General features: G+C 43.0%; 1 protein-coding gene across 1 annotated transcript in view; it reads right to left on the bottom strand.

The window, feature by feature from the left end:
• Positions 1-22,342, bottom strand: part of SEZ6L (seizure related 6 homolog like) — a 189,466-nt gene extending 167,124 nt beyond the window's left edge. Inside the window, exon 1 of the mRNA XM_063087741.1 lies at positions 22,270-22,342. Coding sequence (XP_062943811.1) covers positions 22,270-22,342 — 73 coding nt within the window. The remainder of the gene's footprint in view (positions 1-22,269) is intronic.
• Between the last annotated feature and the right edge of the window lie 953 nt (positions 22,343-23,295).

Below are 23,295 nucleotides of genomic sequence, written 5' to 3'. Positions count from 1 at the left end.
CTCTGTGCCATACATGCTTCATCTTTAAATAAGGGAGATAGACCAGGATATTCACTAAGTGTTCCAATTCATATGTATTCCTCAGGTACCAAGCCATGTTTTCCTCACATGGATTTTTCTGATGAAAACTGGGAATTTTTTTTCCCTGGGGAATTCTCTCAATTTTTCCATGTTCAAAGACACGTAAACAGCTTCCAATTCTCTGCTCTTGTAAGAGCAATTTGCCTTCATTATCCTAAACTTCTTTTTATTTGGAAAAAAATTGCTCCTGATGTGATCACAAGAGATAAATCTGCAATTTCACATTCCAAAAAGTAATCAAAATGCTCCCTGCTAGAGCAGGTACTCATTACAATTTACGGTGAGTGCTTGAAACCACCTTTATCTTCCTCTCTCATCTGTCCAGAATTATCATTCCTGTTTGGTGCAGGAATGCCTAAAGGGGTGGAGGATGAATGTGAACAAATGTCCTTGGTATGATGTTTATGCTTCATGTGTTTCTTTCATGTATCTATAACACTATCTGGGTTGGCCAGATAGCTCTTGTGCATAACCTACCTCCCTTCCCTTCATTCAATTAGGATCCAGGAAGTGCAGGAAGGATAGTAAAGGACTTGGGAGATGGGCTTATTTTACCCTATTAGGCTCTGAGGCCTACAAGCTTTTTAAGGGCCCAGGAAAACATCTAATAGCTGAAAATAATATATTGGCTCCAAAATAGTAAAAGAAAACTGCAAAAGCAAAATTAATACAGGCTTAAATTAAATCCCTCCATAACATATATTACATCAACCTCAGTATATTTTTAAATTGAGTGTTCATAAAAGTTTCATTATATTTGAAAAGAGTTGATGGGTTAGAGTTTTATTTCATAAGAATTCCTGAGTATGCTAGATTTTCAAGAAATTACAGATAAGTATAAATTGAGAAAATTACTGGTAACAAAAGTAATTTTAAAAACATAACTTTAATGCTTCTTTTAAAATGTTACTATAAAAATGCTTTTAATATGTATGTTATGACGTGAGTGTGGGGCTCCAAAATAAGACTGCTTAGGGCCAATCAAGGTCTTAAAATGGTCTTACATAGGATGGTTGACAAATGGATAAGTTGATGGATAGATGGAAGGATGGATGGACGGACAGATAAATGGAAGGATTCATTACCAGGCAGATGAATAAAAAGATGGTTGAGTGAATAAACAGATGTATATAAGGTGGATGGATGAGTGGACAGATAAATGGATGAACTGATGAAAGGGGGGTGAAGGATAGATGAACAGATGGGCAGGGAGTGATGGACAGTGGAATGGATGACCAGGTGTGTGGATGGATGAACAGATAGACGAATGGACATATAGATGGATGGATGAAATGACTTTCTCAATATCACTCAGTGAGTTAGTGGATGTGCCCTGACTCCTCACTTTCAGGCTGTTATTAAAGACATTTAAATTTAATCTCACAACCTACAGACTGGGAGAAAATATTTGCAAACTATGCATCCAAAAAAGGATTAATATCCAGAATGTAGAAGGAACTCAAACAACTTAACAGTAAAAAACACAAATAACCCAATTAAAAAATGGGCAAAGGAGCTGAATAGGCATTTCTCAAAGGAAGATATACGAATGGCCAATAGACCCATGAAAAAATGCTCAACATCAGTGGTCATCAGGAAAATGCAAATCAAAACCACATTGAGATATCATCTCACCCCAGTTAGACTTGTTATAATCAAAAAGACAGAGAATAACAAATGCTGGTGAGGATGAGGAGAAAGAACACTCCTATACTGTTGGTGGGACTGTAAATTAGTACGACCACTGTGGAAAACAGTATGGAATTTTCTCAAACAAATACAAATAAAACTGCCACATGATCCAGCAGCAACACTGCTGGGTATATACCCAAAGGAATGGAAATCATCATTTCAAAAAGATACCTGCACTCCCATGTTTATTGCAAATCTATTTACAATAGTCAAGAGTTGAAACCAAACTAAATGTCCACCATTGGACAACTGGGTAAGGAAAATGTGGTATATTTACACAATGGAATACTACTCTTCCATAAAAAAGAATGAAATACCACCACTTGCAGCAACATGGATGAATGTAGAGAAAATTATGTTGAGTGGAATAAGACAGATACAGAAAGAGAAATACTGCATGTCTTCACTTAAAAGTGGAAGCTAAAAAGAAAAAAAACAAAAACAAAAAACCAGCAACAAATAAACAAAGAAAGAAAGATACAACAATCACAATAATACATTGAACTTTTGAAAAAAGAGAACAGAACTGAGATTACTAGAGGTGGGAAAGGGGGAGGTGGGTAAGGAATTGGTAAAAGGCCATGAAAATTGATTACATTGTATAATGCTGAATATACTAATCATCCTGATTTGAGCATTACATACTGCACACAGGGATTGATATTCAATGCTCTACCCCACAGATACATACAATCAATCATGCACCAATTAAAAAAAATTAAAAGAACATAATAATAAAGAAAAAAACTTCACAATTCTTGAGCACAAGGATTGGAAGTGTTCTAAGAGACCATCTAGCACAACTTGATCAGTTTACAGATGAGGAAACTGAGGCACAGAGGAAGCAAAGGACCTAGTCAATGGCACATTTTCTTTACTCTCATGAAACAGGAGGTTGTTGCTTAAATGTTTGCCTCTTAGAGACACCTGGCACAGGCCTATTTCTCAGGCACTCTACATATTTATAGGACAGTGTTTCACAACTGATGACAACTCGCTGCTAAACTGACAGGCTTCTGTCTTTCCAAGCCCTGGAATCTTCCCTGCACACTTTCCCTGCTGTCTCCTGCAGAAGACACAGTTGTGAACGGCAGTGTTGGGTCTGGGCCCAAGTCACTTTGTAGACCCTGCTGAAGACAGACTTATCTGCTTAATTCATACTTGGGTCATTTTATTCTTAGCACAAACTCAGTTCCTTCCTGAGTCCTTCAGATATTGATTGAGACATGGCAGGATAAAAAAAGCTCTTGGTTCCCTAACACATTGGATTTCTCTGTGATTTTTCTCTCTTTTTTAGCACACTGATTTTGGGAGAGTAAGTTCACATCCCCCACTCTCAGTCCTATGTTGGGGGAGCCCAGGGCTGGCCAATCAGGGTCCTGCACCACTCCAGCCCCAGTGCCTTGTCAAAGATGAACACATGAACCAAGTCTGATTATATAGCACATATACTCTATTAGCCTACTTAACCCACTCCAAAACTCTGTGAAATAGGTACTGTTAAAGATGAGGAAAACAAGGCACAGAGAGGTTAAATAACTTGCCTGAGATTATACAGCTGATAAGTGGCAGAAATGAGATTTGAACTCAGGTAGCCTAATTTCAAGTCAGCGTGCTTAACCCTGCAATATCCTGCATTTTAGTAATTGATGTATATATGAGGGTATTCAGAAAGTTTGTGGAAAGATTTGTATTATTTTTTAATTATATTTCTCCATGAACTTTTTGAAGTATGTCATCCAAAAATACCAGTTCATGCATTTTATCATAGCTGAAAAATACGTATGTTTACTCCCATGAAGTGCTTAACTTCTTTTTTGTTGTTGTTGCTTTGGTTTTGGGGTTTTTTTGCTTATGAATAATCATGAGATACAGAGCTAATTGTCACCCCTTGTGCCCATGATGCGAGGGCCAAATTCAAACTGGTAGCATATCCATTACCAGAAATTACTTTTGTATCCCGTGTCCCCCACCCAATTATCTCCCAACCTCCCTCTCCCTCCCCCTTTCCCCTCCACTCCACTTTGTAGCCCTAGTAATGTTCCCTCTCTCTGTAAGACCAACTCACTACTGTGGTCTTTCTTTCCTTCCTTCCTTCCTCTTAGCTCCCACATATGAGTGAGCACAAGCTTGACTTCAAAGGAAATTAATTCCTGGGAGAATTGGACTCAATGACCTCATGTAAATTTATACATATGACAACTTACTTATCTGGAAATTTACTTCCTGGTAACCTCACTATGTGGAAGCCACCAAGAACTAAGAGCAGGGGGAGAATAAAGGCTTCAAAGTGGTCAACCATGCTGCACAGGGTGGGCTGTAAAGCTGGTGGGAGTTTTTCATAGACGATTTTCTCACTCTGATGTTGCAGACTATTTTTATACAAATGTTATCTGATTTTCCAGCTCAAAGTAATTTAGATAACGGTGATTTGGGAAGAAGTTAGTATAGCATTGTGGAAAGAGTCATTGACTCATGAGTTAGACTAATCCAGAAGCAAATCCAAGCCATGAAATGGACAAGTAAAGGGCTTCACCTCTCTGATCCTCAGTTTCCTCATCTGTAAAATAGTGGCAATAATAGTAACTACCGCATAGCATTGCTGCAAGAAGAAAATCAAATCATCAGTGCAAAGTGCACAAAGTAGGTCCTTGATAACTTATATCCATTTTGATTACTACTGACAAGTTTTCATCTCTTCTCAGCCTAGTTTTCCCATTTATAAGCTATGGATTATAACATAAGTCTTCCTTGGGCATTTCACAAGGTTGTTGGATAGAGTAGTAAGGTAATGGAAATATAAGTACTTTTTAAATGGCCAAATGCTGCTTAAGTGTAAGGCAGTATTACATTTATTAGTGCCAGAGCAGTAGGAATTATACTATTGTTAGCACTACTATTATTATTCATCTTTATGACTATTGCTATGATTATTACTGCTGCTACTATAAAAAAATACTAATATTGGCCTTTAGATTCCTACAATATTTTACAATAATCTTCTAAGTTAAGAGTGATGACACTTATGATGAACATTCAGGGCTGTGGCTTTTCTATTGAACCTAAATCAACTGTACCTCCTTTGTTCCAGAAATGAATTAGACAAGGGTTCCTTTGTGCAAGGAGACACAGACATAAACAAAGGACTGAGTAGTGTCTTGAGTACCTAGCGTAGTACCTGCCAAGCACATGGTGATAGCAGTGCTATATCACGAATAAAGTACGAGAGAGGGAGACTGAAGATGGCAGCCAAGTCTCTGCCACTCCTCCCATCAAGAGGTGGAGTCTATTTCCCCTCCCTTTGAACCTGAGCTTGGCTTGTGACTTGTTTTGACCAACAGAGTGCTATGTGCGACTTCTGAAGCTGGACCCTAAGAGATGTTCAGCTTTCACCTTCGTTCTTGGAACACTCCCTCTTGGAATCCAGCTGCCTTGCTGGAATAAGCCCAAGTCAGATGGAAAGGCCACTTGAGGGAAAACTGAGATGCTCTGGTGATAAGCAGGTCAAGCTGCCAGACATGTGGGTGAGCCCCTTGGAACTTCCTGCCCAGTCAAGGCTCAAGATGACTTTGGCTCTAACACTACATGCAGAAGAAAAATCTCCAAGCTGAGAAGGGTCAAACCACAGAATCATGTGAGATAATCAATAAATGTTTGTTATTTTAAGCCACTAAGTCTTGGGGTGGATTGTTATGCAGCGATAGTTAACTGAAACAAAGTGGATGAGGTGCTCCAATGAGGTTCAACTAACTCAACTTAAATGGGCAAAGACGGCTCCCTGCAGGAGGGGACAAGTGGAAATCATATGGGATTTGTAGGTTGCCCAGGTGAAGAAAGGTCCCAGCTCTCAATCATGGGCCAACCCTCTCCTCTACTTGATGCTTCTGAATCCAAGGCAGGCCAGTAATGAGGACCAGAATTTTAAAATATTTTCTCACCTGGAAAATTATTTCTCCTCTTTAGGGATCAGCCCCACTTCCCCAGCTTTAAATCAAAATGACAGGGCTTCCAAATTGGTTTAGGTGCTCATGCATTTGTAAAAATGTCTTTTGCCAGAAAAGCCTTGGTATGTCTAATTTCTGCCCCAAGCACATTTTTATAGTTAAGCTATATTATAAATGTCGTTTAATTTACCCAGCAATGTCAGGCTCACATTAAACTGAGCGCCAGTGATAATATACATAAGATCCTTTTTGTACAGTCTGATCAGGGTTTGGAAGGAGGGGAGTGGTGGATTTAATCATCATTTGCCCAAATTTATATTCCTTTCCTCTCCTCTCTGCTGCTTTTTCTGTATTCTAGACACCATGGGGGAGGAACAGATAAAAGCTTTCTAAGCACCTGGCCAGGTCTGAGGGGGCAAAAGTCATTTTGTGGATGAGTGGGAGGTTTTAAACACAGGGTCAAGGGCTGGGAATCCTGTGGACTTTTTAGCAGGCTCAGAGCATCAGCCTCCCTTCCTCTGCAGTTGGAGAGAAATTGCACCAGGAGTTGTGGGTTAGAGGGGATGGAATTCAAATGGTCTCTGACCTTAGCTGGGAGGCATGAGGAGGTCAACTTGTTTCACAGTAGGGGGTCAGGGGTGGAATTAACTCCTACAAGTCCCGTCTGCAAGGGTCTCCTAAATGGTCCCTCTTCCCATCTTTAATGCTTCTCATTTTTACTTCATAGACAGTGTTTTCAAACCCACGCAGGCTCCTCCCTGGCTTCTAGGCACAGTTGAGAACAAGCTCCCAACACCTCCTGGAAGCTCTCCCTGCAATATAGGATCTGGTTCCACTCACCACAAAAATTCTCTGCTTGACCAAACTTTAGTCAGACTCCTGAACCTTCTCCTAAGCCCATCGGTGCACTTCCTTGTAAAATCCATTTTTAGAGGGAACCCTGCTAAGTCGGTTTAGCAAGACCCCCCACCCTCGATATCAGATCCCCCTCTGCATCTGATCAGGTTCTTCATCCTCCACCATCTCCCAGGTGACGTCTGATCCCCCTGACCTGTCTTCAGCCAGAATCTTCCTTCCCCCTGATGTTTCCTCTTAATAACTTTCTGTCTTCTGACCTCCACTCTGCTCTCTGGCTATAGATTCCCACTTGCCCACGCTGTATTCAGAGTTGAGCCCAATCTCTCTCCCCAGCTGCAAAATTCCATCACAGTGGTCGCTATACCCATCTCGACGGTCCTGAGTGAAGTCTGCCTTCTCACGCCTTAACAGGCATATCATTGAATAAGTTTTTTCTTTCACACCATCTCTTAACTTCATTTTGCCCACTCTTTCTCTGTTCTTGATACCCTGGCCACACTGGCTTTTCGTCAGTTCTTCAAATGCCCCAACCTCTTATCCCTGGCCAAGCCAAGGGTTGAATCCTAATCACCAATGCTCCTTGGCTCAGCCACTCCCCTGCAAGTGCAGGGACGGAACAGAGGGCTGATGGTTGCAATAATTCATGTCAGAGAGCCTGTCCCCGGTGCACGGCAAAGCAGGGCTTGGCTCACGGGAAGCTGGGGTGTGATCAATCACACACTTCACGGGGCACATTTATTTGGCTCATTAAAAGAGTTAACTAGATTTTCAGGGAACATGGTGAGTTGAGAGTAGACTCTCACGCACATTCACACCACAGAGCAGCGCATGGAGAACTGATTTAAAGTTGCACAGACATGGATATGCATCCCAGCTCTGGGTCTTACTAGCTATGTGACCTTGAGCAAATCACTTAATCTCCAAGCCTCAGTGGCTACTGCTGTAAAATGGGGATATCGGTCCCTACCCCACTTGGATATTATGTAGCTTAAGTGAGATAATGTGAGTAAAGGGCTCAGTGTGTGTGTGCCTGGCATATAAATAATAAGCATAATTATTATGAACAAAGGAATCATAAAAGGTCATGGCTTAGGGGTCAGGTGATCCAGGCAAAGTTACTGATGCATCAGAAATACCCAGGAGGCAGTGTGTGGAGCTCAGTCACGGGTCTGAGGCAGTAGGCAGGGGTGTAGCCTAGACTTCTGGGTCTGTGAAAGTGCCCCATGTGATTTTAATTCATAGTCTATTTTGGAAACTACTGATTTGGCCCAGTCTACTAAATTTTGAGATGAAGAAAATGAGGCTCAGAGAAGGACAGAGATAGGCCCAAGGTCACACAGCACATTTTCAGCAGTTGTGTCAGCTCCATAACTTGGGTCTCTAACTCCCAGTTGGGAAGTCTTTCTGCTAGCCCATGCCAAGAAATAACATTAAGTCAGATCAAGTTGTCTGTTCTGGCTGGTGTCCCCAAGGGCGGTATGAGGGAGGGACCCCCACTCAGTTCATGCTCTTCTAGATATTCTCAAAGTCCCCCTCCACCCGCACTTTTTAAAACCTCTTTTAAAGGTACACAGTGCCCATGAGCATATCTGAAGTTCTTTGCAAACTCCTTGTTTACTATCACAGATTAACAAGCTTAACAAGTCTAACGTTTTCTCTCATTGCAGGGCTGTTCTTTCCAACCCATTATGCCAATATTGAGTGATTAGCTTGCTGCAGCCCAGCACATAGAATATTAATGAATATTTATTGAATAAATGAATGAATGAATGTGTTGAATTGTGAATGAATGAAACATCACATGGAGTGTAAGTTCCTTGAGGGTTGGCACTGTTGGTTTTCATTTCACTACCTAGAGCAGAGCCTACGTAGTAGACATTCATTCCATATTTGCTGTTTAGGGTTGAATCAGTAAATCAGCCCTGAATTTCCCATGGCCTAGTGGGAAAGATAGATGCATAAACAAATACTAAGAATAGAGCAGGCTTGTTGCTATAGCAGGAGTGCCAGCCCAGAGCTGTGGAAGCACGGTGAAGGGAGGGTGCGGGAGGGGACACATCATGGAATGGATCTCAGAAGGGGGTATAGGAGTACTCTTGTTCGGTACTGGACACTGGGGAGGAAGGGAGACAGTAAAGACAGCCTGATTCGGGAGAATTCTGGGCCTTGTTCCAATCACAGGAAAGAAGCTCAAGAAGGAAAAACAAGTTACAGGCCAATATGAAAGTCACACTGCCATTTTTGTAAGAATCAAAAATCTACATGCCCAAATTAAGGGTCATCCTATAAAATAACAGGCCTGTACTCTTCACAAATGGTAATGTCAGCAAAAACAAAGGCCAAGAAAACATTCCATCGTGGAGTTTCTCTGACCCTCAGTTTCCTCATCTGAATAATAGGACTAATTTTCCATAGAATTAGCCCTTAACGTTGTTTGTGACAATCTAATGCAATAATGGGTGTCCTCTGCCACAGGCTATACATGAAAAAATGACCATTTTTATTACTACTTAGAATAAAACTACCCCAGGACTTGAAAAAATTAATTTGTTTTTGGCCAAACCTCATTAACTGATTGTCCAAGTTTATGCCTTATGGAAATAGTGTGAATATTATTTATGTACATACACACACTCAGCGGCATCTATATAATTCTCTGCAATGCTGCTAAGGATATATTTTCCCATGCGTGCAAGAGAATAAAATACCAACATATTGTTGTGATAATTGAAGTCAGTAGCATCGCTCCCAGCAGGCCCTGTTGGAGTTCTCCTCTGTCTCTGTGAAGTCTGGGATAATTATTGAAGATTCTCTTAAAGTGATACATATATTTAGCCCATTAAAGAGCATCAACTAAATTTTTGTTTTCTAGAAATGAGGGTGGGCAAGACCAAAACCAGCTTACTTTGTTTACATACCAACCACAGCTATAGGAAGTGGTCTTGGGAATTCAGGGCTTCCAGCCCTGAACCCTGAGAGAGGTGCCCCTGAGAGGAAGTCATCTGGGCATCTAGGAAGGGGGGAAGGAGAGAAGTAAAGAACCTGCACTTGAGTCATACCTGAGTTGAAGAATGGTTAGATGTTAAGTTCCTTGAGGGCAAGAATAAGTTTAGTTCATTTCTGTATCCTTAGTATCTATCAAGTTCCTTGTACAGAGGAGAATGTCTTGAATAAAGAAAGAGCAAATGAATGAATGAATGAATGAATGAATGAATGAATGAATGAATGAATCCTAACTCCACCACTGTTTAGCCATCTGAGCTTCTGATTTCTTATCTATAATCAAATGGCTGTAATACATGTTGAGCATTCCTAATTCAAAAATCTGAAATCCAAAATAATCCAAAATCTGAAACTTTTGAGCACTGACATGATGCTCAAAAGAAAGGCTCATTGGAACATTTTGGATTTTGGATTTTGAGATTAGGGATGCTCAACCAGTATGTATTCTGCAAATATTCCAAAATCTGCAGTAATCCAAAATCGGAAATACTTCTGGTCCCAAGCACTTCAGATAAGGGATTCTCAACCTGTAGTCATGTTTAAAGCTTCTGCTAATAATTAAGCTAGATTCTGTAAATGAAGCCATAGTGGGGATGCTAGTGTGTTATAGGATTTGTTGCTTTTCCAGGGGTCTACTCTTTTTGGAAACTGGGAAAGGGCATAATGGAGAGACAGACATTGTCTGCTGGAAGCCCCTCACTGAGAGGCTGCCCTGCCACGATTCATTCACAGGCAAGAAGGCTCACAGAGAACAGGCCATGCCCATGTGGTTCCTCCTCCAGGGTTTTGCGGCTAATCTGAGATAAACCTTGGTCATAAAACATGGCCAGCAAGTAATAGATTCACTCACCCGGACCCCTGCCTTCTGCTTGGAACCTCCATTTTGTTAAAGAAGATAATAAAATACCTTAAATTCGGAAGCAGAGCATAGATGTGATGGTTGTAAAGTCAACACTCCTGTTTGAATTCACACAGAATGTTTTATCTGTGGGGGTCATAAATTGTGAATTCTGCTCCAGCTGGTTACTATACACCAAGGCCCTCTTCCTCTATCAAGACTCTTGGAAAAGGTCATTCATTCATTTACTCATAGTAGTATCTATATTGAGTACCTAGTTTGTGTGTCAAGCATTGTGCTAAGCTCCTGATGGAAAATTCCTTATTTCTGTCTCACTTCAACTCAATGAAAAAGGTACAGTGACTTTCTCTATGCATACTATTTTCATAAAGCACGAGTAACTTGCCCAAGGTAATGCAGCTAGTAAATAATTCAGACTCAGGCCTCTGTGACCATAAATTCTGAGCTCTTGGCCACTGCCATACACCCAATGAACACCTGCAGACAGCCTGATGTGCCAAGCTCTGAGCTAGATGTTGGTGATATAGACACGAGGAATTCCCAGTCTGTGAGAAAGAAAACCAGGCATTAGTATGTGTGCTAATTAGAAGTATTTCCTGCATACTAATTAAGAATAATGACACTTCAGCATTCATGCTTTCAACAACTCTGTATTTATTGAGCTTCTATTATCTGGAAGATGAAGTGTTGAGAGGTGGGGATTGGGAGAGAAATAAGACATAGTCCCTTCCCTGGAGGACCTCGGAGTCTAGAGGGGAGAAAGGCTTTCAAACACCTGCATCTATGGGGCAGTGACTAATAAAGGTAATAATCCATTTGTTGTAATGCAGTCATGAATTCCATGATAGGGCACCTGCTATGTTCTAGCATGATTGTAGGTTCTGCGGTCAAAATAACTACTTGTGTGTACACAGCAATATTGCATCCTTTAAAATTTTTTGTAATATCAAGTGTAGGACTAGATATATTGCTGAATTAATGATGATGATGCTTATATGACATATGTTGTTACATATTATATATATTACTATAATTATTGAGCTCCTACTACGTACTAACCACTATTCTATGAGTTTTACAGGGCCAATTCATGACTTTTCACTACAATTCTATGATGTGGGTCCATTTATCATTTTCATTTCACAGTTGAGGAATCAAAGGCCTAGAGAGGTTAAGTAACTTGCTTAAGTTTACACATTTAAATTAACAAGAGAATTTTGAGGTTTTCTTTAAAAACAATGACCACCACCAAAAACCCTTTGTTTTTAACCACAAGTGAAGTAAGAGTATGCAAATTAGCCTCAGCACATCATTTTTTATTTATGCCATAAATTAGGCAAATTTTTCCTTCCAAAGCCCTAGCAAAACTAGTCCTGATTCTGCATACTTTGCATTAATTTCCAAGGTGGTTGGCCCCAAATTATCTTTACAACTTGGTAAACCTGCTTTAAAGGGGGGGCATAGAAGGTGAGGCCTGATTAGAAGTCTTTAGGGAATGAGAAGTCTGAGGAGCTCTGTCCCTCTCGCTTTGCAAATTGATTTACAGTTTAGTGGGGGCACTTGCATGTCCAGGGATGCCACATATATAGCTGCATAGGTTGTGCACTGCTTAATTTCAGGGGCTACCATTCACATACACTGCAGCATGAATGCCTCCTTCCAGAATTGTGCAGGGAGGTGGCCATGTGCATTGCATTCTATGTACCCTGCAGAAAGAGGTAAAGGAAGCATTATATGCTCCTTTTTAAGATGGAAACTGAGGCTTGAGGTGATTAAGTGACTTCCTCCAGCATCACACAACACATCAATGGCAGAGTTAGGATCCATATTCAGTCCTGTCTCAGTCCTAATCCAGTGCTGAGTCTACCACTCTCAGAAAGTTCACTCTGAGTACACTCCTCTCAACATCCTCTCTTGTTTCCATAATCTTAAAAGCTTTGAAGAAATGGTTACTAAAACCATGCATGGAGCCATGCATTTGAAAAGCACATCCTGTGTCCCCACTGACCTTCATTATTGCTCCTAAGTGCATTGTCATTATTCCAGATGAACATTTCATAGGAAGGACCCTATCTTGAATCTCCTGGGACCCTATCTTGAAGCTTCTCTTCACTTTCCATTCCATCCTGATTTTCAAAGACAATGGATCACCTTTTAATGCCTAAATATACCTGTTTATGAGGAGCTCTCTCTTCTTGCCCTCTGCCACCCCTGACTTGTACTTGTAAATTATTTTTTCCTAAGTCAAGTTTGCCCAAACGATATGAAGATTGTACTCTGCAAATGCTCTTGTGTCCTATGCCCCAACACTTTGGGTCATAGCAGAAGACTGCATGTCATTCATCTGTGCATTTATTCACTCTTTCATTAAACAAAACAGCTGAAAATAGATAATAAGAGTTAACTCCTAATGCCAAGGATTTCCTTGCTCAGCCAAGAAGGGTGACATGTCAACACACAGTGACAACACATTATGATTCTTCCCAGATCTCTTGGATGTGTTTATCAGTGAGGTCACAGCTTGATGAATATGTATGTACTAAAAAAGGATTTCAGAGTGACACCCTAGCAATGAGAAGTGTTGTAGGAGCAACTATTGAGGCCAGCAGAGCAGGTGTGAGAGGTCATTAACAGTGATTTCTCTACCCAAGCTGTGAGTCTGGGTGGTCCTGTTTTATGCCACATGGCATGCTTACCACACCAGCCACAGACGACTGGATTAAGCATGAACAACCAACCTATTGTCTGGGGCAAAGGGCTGAGCAGGACAAGTCATATTTCTTTTAGGAACCTGAACTGGGAAATATAAAGAGTCTTATGGTTAGGAGATATGTCTAGACTGCCATGATTTAGAACAGAACTGTCCAATATAGAACTTTCTGGTAAGATGGAAATTTGCACTGTCTCCATGTAATCCAATATGGCAGCCACTAGCCACACATGTCTACAGAATACTTGAAATGTGCTGATGTGACTGAGGAACTCAAATTTTAATCTAATTTAATTTTAATTAATTTAAATGTTAATAGACACATGTGGCTAGTGGCTACCATATTAGACAGTGTACATGTAGAGTTTGAGCTGGAGAAGCCATAATAGCCCATGGGGGAGCGGAGGTGATGAGGGTGATGCAAAGTGAGTGGGCAGGAGCTGGGCAGTAGAGACCCAATGGATACACAGAGAAAAGCAGATGCCATGAAACAGAGAAACAGAAAGCACCCAGTCCCTGGGACATCCTAGGCTCAATATTTACAGGATCCTTACAGCGAACCTTCTTATTCTTGAACTATCCTGAATGAGTCTTAAATGTCTTAGTCTGTTTGGGCTTCTATAACAAAATATCACAGGATGGCTTATAAACAACAGAGACTTATTTCTCACGGTGCTGGAGACTGGCAAGTCCAAGATCGAGGCAGATTCAGTGTCTGGTGAAAGCCCATTCCTCACAGATGGCAGGCACCTTCTTAAAGTGTCCTAACATGGTGGAAGAGGAGAGGTATCTCTCTTAGACTTCTTTTATAATGGCAGTAATGAAGCTTCCACTCTGATGACTTAATTATCTCCCCAAAGCCCCACTTCCTAAGAGCATCACCTGGGGGTTAGGATTTCAACATGTGAATGGGGGGGGGGACACAAACATGCAGACCATAGCCCTATGCAATTGAAAGAACCGTGCTGGAAGACAGTATATAATGCTTCCTCTCTTTAAAGCCAGCACTGATCGGAGACTCTGAGAATTGGCTCAGAGTAGCAACAGCAACAACTCATCACCATCATCGTCATTGCCACCCACCCCCCATCTCAGAGTTAAGTGACTTGTCCACAATCACACAATTAGGCTGGAACTGATATCTCTGACTCCAGAGTCTGTCTCCTCCTTGTGCTCTACTGCTTTGCCCAGCTGGGCTCTTCCTGCTGGGCCAGTGCTTCATTTTGGCATTCCTAACTCACCAATTTATGATGCTACGTTTTGGCACATGCCTATCCCCTAAACTGGAAGCGAATGAGACCCACAAGGAAACTGTCACCCAAAGGCTCATACCCAGCCCGTCTTCCCTTTAAAACTTATCCCAAGCTCCAGACCCTGTGTATTAGACTGTATCCACCTACCTCATTCTAGCCTCCAAGCCGTGATCATCCCTGGTGTCCAGACACTTGCCCAAGGCTGGTACTAACCACATCATCTATGACTCCCTCAACCATTCCCTGGATCTCCACACTCCAGACCCCTGGATTTCTCTGTCAGCCACTATCCATGAGCCCTGAGAGAGCAAGAAAGCACAGGAGGGCCACCTGGCCTGGGTCCTGGGCCTCTCTGAGCCTCCTTGGTTAACTCTTGCCTGCTTGAGTTGAGCCATCTGCTTGGATGGCACAATTCTCAGGTGCAAGCTGTTCTGCTGGTGCCTTGTAGACTCAGGTGCCGAATCAGTGGGGGTTGAGGGGAGTTGTGGCTCGATCTCGGCTCCTACTAAAGCATCTTTTATGCAGTCACTCTGCCATGGCCACATAATGTAAATACCCGGCATCGGTAATGCATGCCGTTGGTTTAATGGAGACAGATGCCCTTAAGACTTCTACTGCCACATTTCCTTGGATCTCAGGACATATACTTGAAGACAGTGAGAATTCTATTTTTCTTAAAGAAGGGAGAAGTCACTTTAGAATGGGAATGAGAAGACAGAAGCAAGGGGTCTGAGTCCTGGCATGGCAATTCACTTGCAGTGGGACTTTGAGTATGTCTGTGGGTCTCTTTCCTCAATAAAATAAAAATATCAGGAAGAGGACTGAGGCAGATGGAAATCCTAAAAAAAATTTAAAAAAAATAAAAAATGCTATGATCTGATGAAATTATAGGCACCAGGAAGATCTAATCTAACTATACCAGCCCTTTCCCCATATCACATTATCCCTGAGAAGTGGGCAGGATTTAAACTTAGGTTGCTCTGACTCTAAAGCCTGGGGTTTTATTCACTTTGCTGTACTTTCCCAGTTTGCAGCTGGGCATTTGCTGTTTCTGTAGCTGCCAGGGACCAGAAAGAAGGCAGACTCTACAACGACACGTACTGTGTCCAGAAAATTTCAGTTCTGAAATGAGATTAGGAATAGGGTCGATAATTGCATCCAATATTTCCTTTGGAAAGAAAGAGGGCTTCAGCAAGGGTGCTTTGAATGGCCCATCTTGTGGTTCCATGTTTGTACAAAGGGTTCCCCCCCTTTACAAAGTATATTTCTCTCCTTTGTCTTTTAATTTTTCACTCTCCTTTTTTGTAGGGTTCCTCAGTGATTTCTCATCTATTATCTCATTGATTTTCCTTACTGCAGTCCTATGAGGTAGGACACTGTTATTATTCCCATTTTTCAGGTGAGGAATAGAGGTTTATATAAGCTGCCTAAGACCACACAGATGTGGAAGAAAAAGTCAGGAATTAAATTCAGATCTCAGGACCCTAACTCCACCTCCCCACAGTACATCAAGGTCAAGGGTTTGGATCCCCCTACCGGCCAGCCGCCAAAAAAAAAAAAAAGATGAAAGGTAATTTAACATAGTTTTACAAATGAGTCGAGCACTTACACTGGGTTAGATATAGGGTAAGGGAGAGTGGATGCGTGAGATTCAGCCAAGGCTTTCTAAGGGTTCATTGCCTAGGAGGAGGGAGGCATGTAAACTGGTAACTCAAGCAATAATAATTATTACTGCATTATTAGTTCATGAGTTACCCATTATTAGTTCATGAGTTACCCATAATAGAGGGAGAAAATGTGATGGAGAGCTCTGAGAATCATTCACAACTGACATAGCAGGGAGAGGGCAAGAGACATTTTCACAGAAAAAGAGATTTGGCGACTGGGTCTTGAAGGATGAATAGAAATCACCAGGTGAATAATAGTAGCAATAATGGCAAATTTTCATGGAGTATTTGTGATGAGCTAGACATAACCACACACGCTGACTATTTTTAACAATCTTGCAAGGTAGATATGACCCTCTATTTTACAATCAGGCCAAAATAGGCTCAGAGAACTAAAGCAAACAGCTCAAGATTATGCTGCTAAAATAAGCCAGCTGGGAATTTAATCTAGTCCTCTGTATACAACCAATTATACATTCTCCTAGGATGACAGTCCAGGCTGTTAGCAATAGTGTGAGGAAGACCAGAATGACGCTTCACGCAGAAGCTGTCAGAGTAGGTAGGGAAGAGGTGGAGACTCACTCACTGTTTTCTCTCTTGGCAATCTGACTTGGGACACCCAGCATTTGCTGCTAGGTGAGAAAAACATCTCCCTTCCAGAGTCCAGTCAAACCACCTTGATTTCCAGGCCTGCATCAGCTCTCTATTCTGGTATGTGCTATGTGAGATGCACACCCTTGTGCCCCAGCATCTAGAACCAGCCTGGGCTTTGCAATCAAACCATCCTGGGTTTGAATCCTGCCTCCAGCACTCATTGCCTCTGAGACCTCGAGCAAGTGCCTGTACCTTTTCTAAGACTAAAATCTAGTTTCTGATATCACCTGATAGGATTGGGTGAGGACCAACTGAGTAAATGTAGAATAAGCACATGGATAGTCCTCTGGCACAGAGTAGGCCCACAGTAAATGGCAAATAGCAGTGTTATATTTTGTCATTCTCTCATAACAAGCCCAGCAAGAAACACCAGAGAGTATTTGGGGTCTTCAGCCTTCCATGACAGCACCCACCCTTCTGAGGCTTGATTTCCTGGTATGTACAAAGCATCTTAACTTCCTTGTCTCATCCCAGCCCTGTGAGGACAGCTTTGTGAATGCAGTAGTGAGTATTGTGATCCATTTTACAGATGGAAAAATTGAGGCTCATGGCTAGGAAATGGTTGAGCTTAGGTCCTGAATTTAGCGGCTTATAGAAACCAATTTTATACAATTTGAGTTCTCCATTAGTGGTTAAGTGACTGGGAACATGAGAAATGAAAAACAAACACCCAGAATTTCAGTGCCAACCAATGAACCAGCCAGACTGCTCACCCTTTTACATAAAGTCTTTGCCTTTCTGTGGCTGGGAAGAATAATCCCTATGCTCATCTTTTGGGGGATTATTCCTTGGGATAATTATAGTTGATTTTGGTTTCTGTTCTGTCAGTCTTTGAAGTTTGGTGAGCTGGGGGCTGTACCCACCCAGCTAACTGTTTGCACATTAATGGTGAAGGTGACTTTCCTACCCCTTTCATTTGGAAATTAGCAGGACCCAGCTTGGAGGGCACCATGACCATCAGTCAAGCTCACATAATCAACAGTCTGACCACCTGGATTCAAATCTTACCTCTGCCACTTCCTAGCTGGCAACCTGGGGCACATAACTCAGTTTCTCTAAGCCTTGATTTTCTCATCTATAAAATGGGGAAATTATGAAGATTAGATAAAATAACGAAAGTTAGTGCCTGAAACATATTATGTGCTCATTAGCTATAACAATTATGAATTAATTGCCTACGAGTAAAATTATAACCTGTTTCACTTTATGACTCACTGCAACTTGACCAGCTTTACTCAAGTGCTTACTATGTGCCAAGGTCTGTGTTAGGCATTGGATACATGTTCAACATGCATCTGGCAAATATTTATTGGCCCTTGCCTCCCATGTACCAGCAGAATCTATACACAGGTTTGGGGGATACAGGATAGAAGAAGCAGTAGTAAAACTTGGTGTTAAGAGATTCTGGCACAGGCCTGAGTTTGATGCTGGACCACAACCCCTTCTTGGCTTTGTGATGCCGGGCACATTGCTTAACGTGTCCGTGCTTCAATTTCCCCAGTCCATGCAGTGGGGATAATAAGTGCATTTCTCTTGTGGGGCTGTTGTGAGGATTCTCTGCACAAATCTATACAGACCACTTATCACAGGGCTTGAAACAAAAATCAGCACTCAATAAATGCTGTTTTCATTGCAGAGACACAGTCTCAGCCATGTTCTTGTAAGTTATTTCATGCACATCCAGTAACCTCCTTCCAATTCACCATCCTTTTACATGCCCCTCAAAGCAGTCTTGTGTTCTGCCGTGCTCCCTGTTGTCAATATCACCAAAAGCCTGCTTCCAAGGAACTACAGTGACCAGAGGATTATGCAGATATGAGAATCCAGCAAAGCAGCGTTTACCCAGGGCTGTGTGGTGCTGTCCGTACTCAGCAGTTGGGCCTCCCTGCCTTCCAGAAAGATTTCTTCAGTGTCATCACAACCTCTAGTGGACAATAGCAAACACCGCGGCTCACAGTCCTTTGTTCCAGCTCTCATCCACCGAGCTGATGAAGTCTAGGGGAGACCAAGGAGGACTGATGGGTCCAATGATCTTTTTTGAGTGTGAACATGTGCTTACTGTCCCTTCCCACTCACTCCTCTGTTTCCCTCTCTCCAATTCCACAGGGGTGTGATGCATTCTGAGAGAGAGGCTTTCTTCAGGATTTTTACTACCCTACTGTAGAAATCTCTCCTCTGGCTGCTGGTACCTGTCACATCCCTTCAGGGCCAGTTCAAATGCTACTTGTTCTGGGAAGCCTTTACTGACTACTCCTGTAAATTAAACATACCCACCTGTGGGCTTTCATAGTTCTCTGATATCCCCCTATCAAAGCACTTATTATACGGCATAGATGCCGATGGTTTGCTTGCAGATCTCTCTTGCTAGGCTGCTGTTACTGGGGCAGGGACCTTATTGTATTATTCTGTCTCCAGCACCCAACACTGGGTCTGTCACATGCATAGTGCTATGAACCTAACATCTGTGTCTCCTCCAAATCCATGTGTTGAAGCCCTAATATCCAATGTGGTGGCATTTGGAGGTGGAGCCTTTGGGAACTAATTAGGTTTAGATGAGGTCATAAAGGTGAAGCCCCTCATGATGAGATTAGTGCCCTTGTAAGACAAGGAGACCAGAACTCTCTGTCTCTCTTGTCCATGTTAGAATTCAGCTAGAGAGTGGCCATCTGCAAACTAGGGAGAGGGCTGTCACCAGATGCTAAATCTGCCTGCACTTTGATCTTGAACTTCCCAGCATCCAGAAATGTGAGAAATAAATTTCTGTTGTTTAAGCCAACCAGTCTAAGGTATTTTTGTTATAGCAGCCTGAACTAAGACATGTAAGAAGTGCTCAGTAAATATAAATGAATGAATGAATGAATGAGTAAAGGTCTTTTTCCAGAAGACTTTCTTCTTATGTCTTCTTTCTAACCATTAACCTGCCATCCTACATCTCCTGCATCTCCAGTACCATGAACCCTGGCTCCTGATGGTAACATTGAGGTTCAAAGAGATACAGCATGAAAGTTTGGAAAGGACGGGCATCTGCATCAGGCAATGTAAAATTCTTGCCTGCCAAGGGCAACATATAGGTAACTGGGGCTACTCAGTACCCCACCTCTACCCGTTCTACTTTGGCTCAAATTATCCCAATATTTATGCCAACACCTGCTTCACAGCAACTTCAGGGATTTGCTTTCTTGATGCCTACTAACAGAAACAATTTGCTCTTTGCAAAGCAAGGAAGGAAAGGGAGTAAACATTACTTGAGCACCAACATGCCGGCTGCTTCTACACCCATTGTGTAATCCTTGCAACCATCCTGCCAGGCTGGTAACACCAGCTGCCCTTTCCCTGTCTCCATCCCAAAGATGGCAAAATAAAGACTCAGATAAAATAGCCCTGTTGAGGGTCACATATTCATAAGCAATGGAGTCGAGATCCAGACCCAGGTTGCTCTGATTCCAAAGCCACCTTCTTTTCCTAAGCTCTTAAAGTCTAACTCTAATGTCCAGCTTTGTCAAACTTCCCAGAACAGCCTTGCTGCGGCCTCTTTGGTATTGTGCAATTTAGCTCCATAACGGAAATCACAAACTGGGTATACGAAGGGCAGTTCGACTCTGTATTCTAATGATGCCTTCCCTGGAGTATTCTCCTACCCTCTTTTTTCCTTTTCTTCCTCTTTTTCACTGCATGTGTCAAGGGTCACCAACAATTTCTCTCTGAGAAATAAGAACTAAGTGTAGTAAGCAGAAAGAGGGAGGGCAGAGATGATGGCAAGGCCACCTGAAGGCTGAGGAGAGCTCCATTCTGCTGACCTTTGGCATTGCACACACCTGGTGATTCCATGGGTCAGAATCTACCTCTTTCACCTTAGCAACAAACTGTAGCTTTGAGTGCCCCTAGTGGAGGTCTGAACCATGGGCGTGTTGCAGAAATTGTGGACCAAATAGGAGGGCCAGTAAATTGAGCCCCTTTGAACAGTTTGCAGAAATGGACTCGTGAGCAAAAACCAGAAAAAAAGCCACTCTGGTCAGGAAACATTCTTTTGCCTTTGAAAAGGAAGGAAAGGAATGTAACATTATTTTCCTAATGCCCAGCTGAGCCATGTGAACATAAGAAGCCATCAAGCTTAGATAAGGTGGCCCCTGGCAGGGGCGGCCAAAACTCCATGGGAAAGAGTGCCAATCCATAACGAAAATAGTCTTTAAGAAAATCTAACAACAATGCACATTAGAGACTGGGGAAAGCAGCAAATTTGAGTTTTATTGAGCAATATTGAATTTGTTTTATTAATTCAAGAGAAAAAGAAAAGAAATTACACTCAGGCTCTGCAATTTTAGCACGTAGTTACAATTATTCCCCACATGCCTGTCTTAGACAATAAGGAGCCTCTTCAAAAACAAGTTATACTTTATACTTATTCATGCCTTACAGCAAAATGGCCCAGAGAATCATGTGACCTGCATACAAATGTAGCAACAAGTCCCTTTCAAGTATTTACAAATCCCCTCACTCTACTACAGACAGAAGGACTAGTTTGCAACACTGAATTAGGTGAATGGTTTTCCTCCATCTGACATTAGTGGATGTTAGGCTCCAAGTTAAAAATAGAATTTATTGTGGAAAGTCAATTGTTTCCAAACACACCATGAGAATTGGCAATACTCATTGGCTACCCTCACACCCTCCTTATGACTCAGAGTCTCGGAGTCAGAACCACACAGTTATTAATGAGCCTTCTGAAGTAGTACATCAGTTGACTTTAATTTGGTGGTGACCTGAAGTTAATTAAAAATATATGCTGGCTAGCCATGATGTTGAGCAATTGGAAAAATATAATACGAAATGTCTTAAAAATTAACACACACACAACTCCCCCACCTCCCCACCCCCACCCAACATGTTTGAAGCCAGTGAAGAAAACAGGATATGGAATCCTTGTCTTGGATGACAATTCAATATATGTCATTAAGACATTTTTTTAGCTGGAGGGTTGCGTATTGGTGTGTGTAGTCCTTAGAGGCAGAATCACTTTAGAAAAGCCGCCAAGCTACTAGGTAGCTTTGGGTTCTTTTTTACGTGTGTGTTAGTCACGACACAGATTCAAAAGGGGGGTCGGGGAGGGAGGTCTGGACTCAGTTCAATGGCCACCAAGCCATTGCTGGAAAGAGACAGCTAATTAAGAAAGGGCATGCTGTGGTGGAAACAATTTATTTAAATCAAATATCCTTCCCCCACCTTTCCCAGAGAAATTGCCTAGACCTAGCGTAAATTGTGAATATTACTGCTTCATAAAAGGTGGGTTCTTTAATGACATGCTTTGTTAAACAAAAGGTGACGAATTATTTCCTTTGCTCTGCACTTCGGGCTCCACATTGAAAGAGAAGCGGGTGGGGAATTAAATGCCTGATTTATGCTGAGGAGGGCACTCCCGGCCATGGGGAAGATTTGAAGGGAAAGGGACCCCGAGAGAGGGCCCACGCAGCTGAGAGCTGTCCGAGGCCTTTGGTGCTGAAAGCAGGTGTGCGCGCCAGGGGTCCTGGAACTCCCCGCGGAGAAGGGGTACCGCTTATCCCCCAACTCTGGATCAAGACGGTCCAAATGACACAGACGGGGCTCCGCATAGGCTGAGTGCACATCCTCCGGCTGTCTCCAGCCTGGGCGGACCCTGAGCTGCCTGCTGTTTTCCACGTGAGGAGCGAGTTTCTCATAACAGCAGTTGGACCTTGGGAGAAGGCGAGGTCGGATGGCGTAACAACGCTCCCTTTGACTCTTAGGTCTCCTGGTGGCCTGACCAAATCCCCGCAGCTCTTGGGGTTAGCTTTGGGTGAGTTAAGCGTTGCCTCCCTCTCTCCATCCTAACCCCCCGCCACAACTTTTCCTGGGAGGACCTCGGCCGGCTGGAGAGAGGGTTTCGCTCCAGGTCTGGCAAGGAGGAGCTGCTATTCCCCGCTTAACTTGGGCCCCCCTTCCCATCCGGCAAGCACGTGGTGGGTAAAACTAGCACCCCCCACCCCCCGCCCATTTGTAGCAGTGATGAGAGGCTAGGCTGTCCGGGGAGAGAGAAGTGTGTGTGTGTGTGTGTGTGTGTGTGTGTGCGCGTGTGTGGGGGGTCCGCTCAGCTTTCCCACGGCCACCTAACATCTCTCCCCCCTCCCCTGCTAAGTTCTGAGAGCTCTGAGCCCCCTCCACTGGCCTCAGGCGAAAGCCACACCCAAGTCCTGTTTCCTGACGCTCCGTGGAGAGCGATCTGCGGACACAACCCCCCAGGGCAGTCTGAGCCAAAGGACGCGAGGGGTCCTAGGGTGGAAGGGAGTGGCACCACGACGCTCCCCAGACGCCGTTTGAGTCTAGTCCTCAGTTGCGGGTCAGCTGCTCCCCCTCCCCCCTTCTCTCCCCGCGAGGGTGAGAATTATCTGGCGCCCAGCCCCGGGTGCGGTTGCGGAGAGCTCCGGGAATCTGGGGTTTGAAGGCGACCCCACTCCAAGGAGATCCTCCGGGGCTGCAAAGGGGAGTCAGCCCCCGAGCCGGGGAGGACAGAAAGGGAGTCCGCAGCCCAAGCAGGGAAGCGCCCGAGTCCTTCAGACACATC

Source organism: Cynocephalus volans, chromosome 2 (genome assembly GCF_027409185.1).
Source record: "Cynocephalus volans isolate mCynVol1 chromosome 2, mCynVol1.pri, whole genome shotgun sequence".
NCBI classification, from domain to species: Eukaryota; Metazoa; Chordata; class Mammalia; order Dermoptera; family Cynocephalidae; genus Cynocephalus; species Cynocephalus volans.
This window is presented reverse-complemented; position numbering and strand designations above follow the sequence as displayed.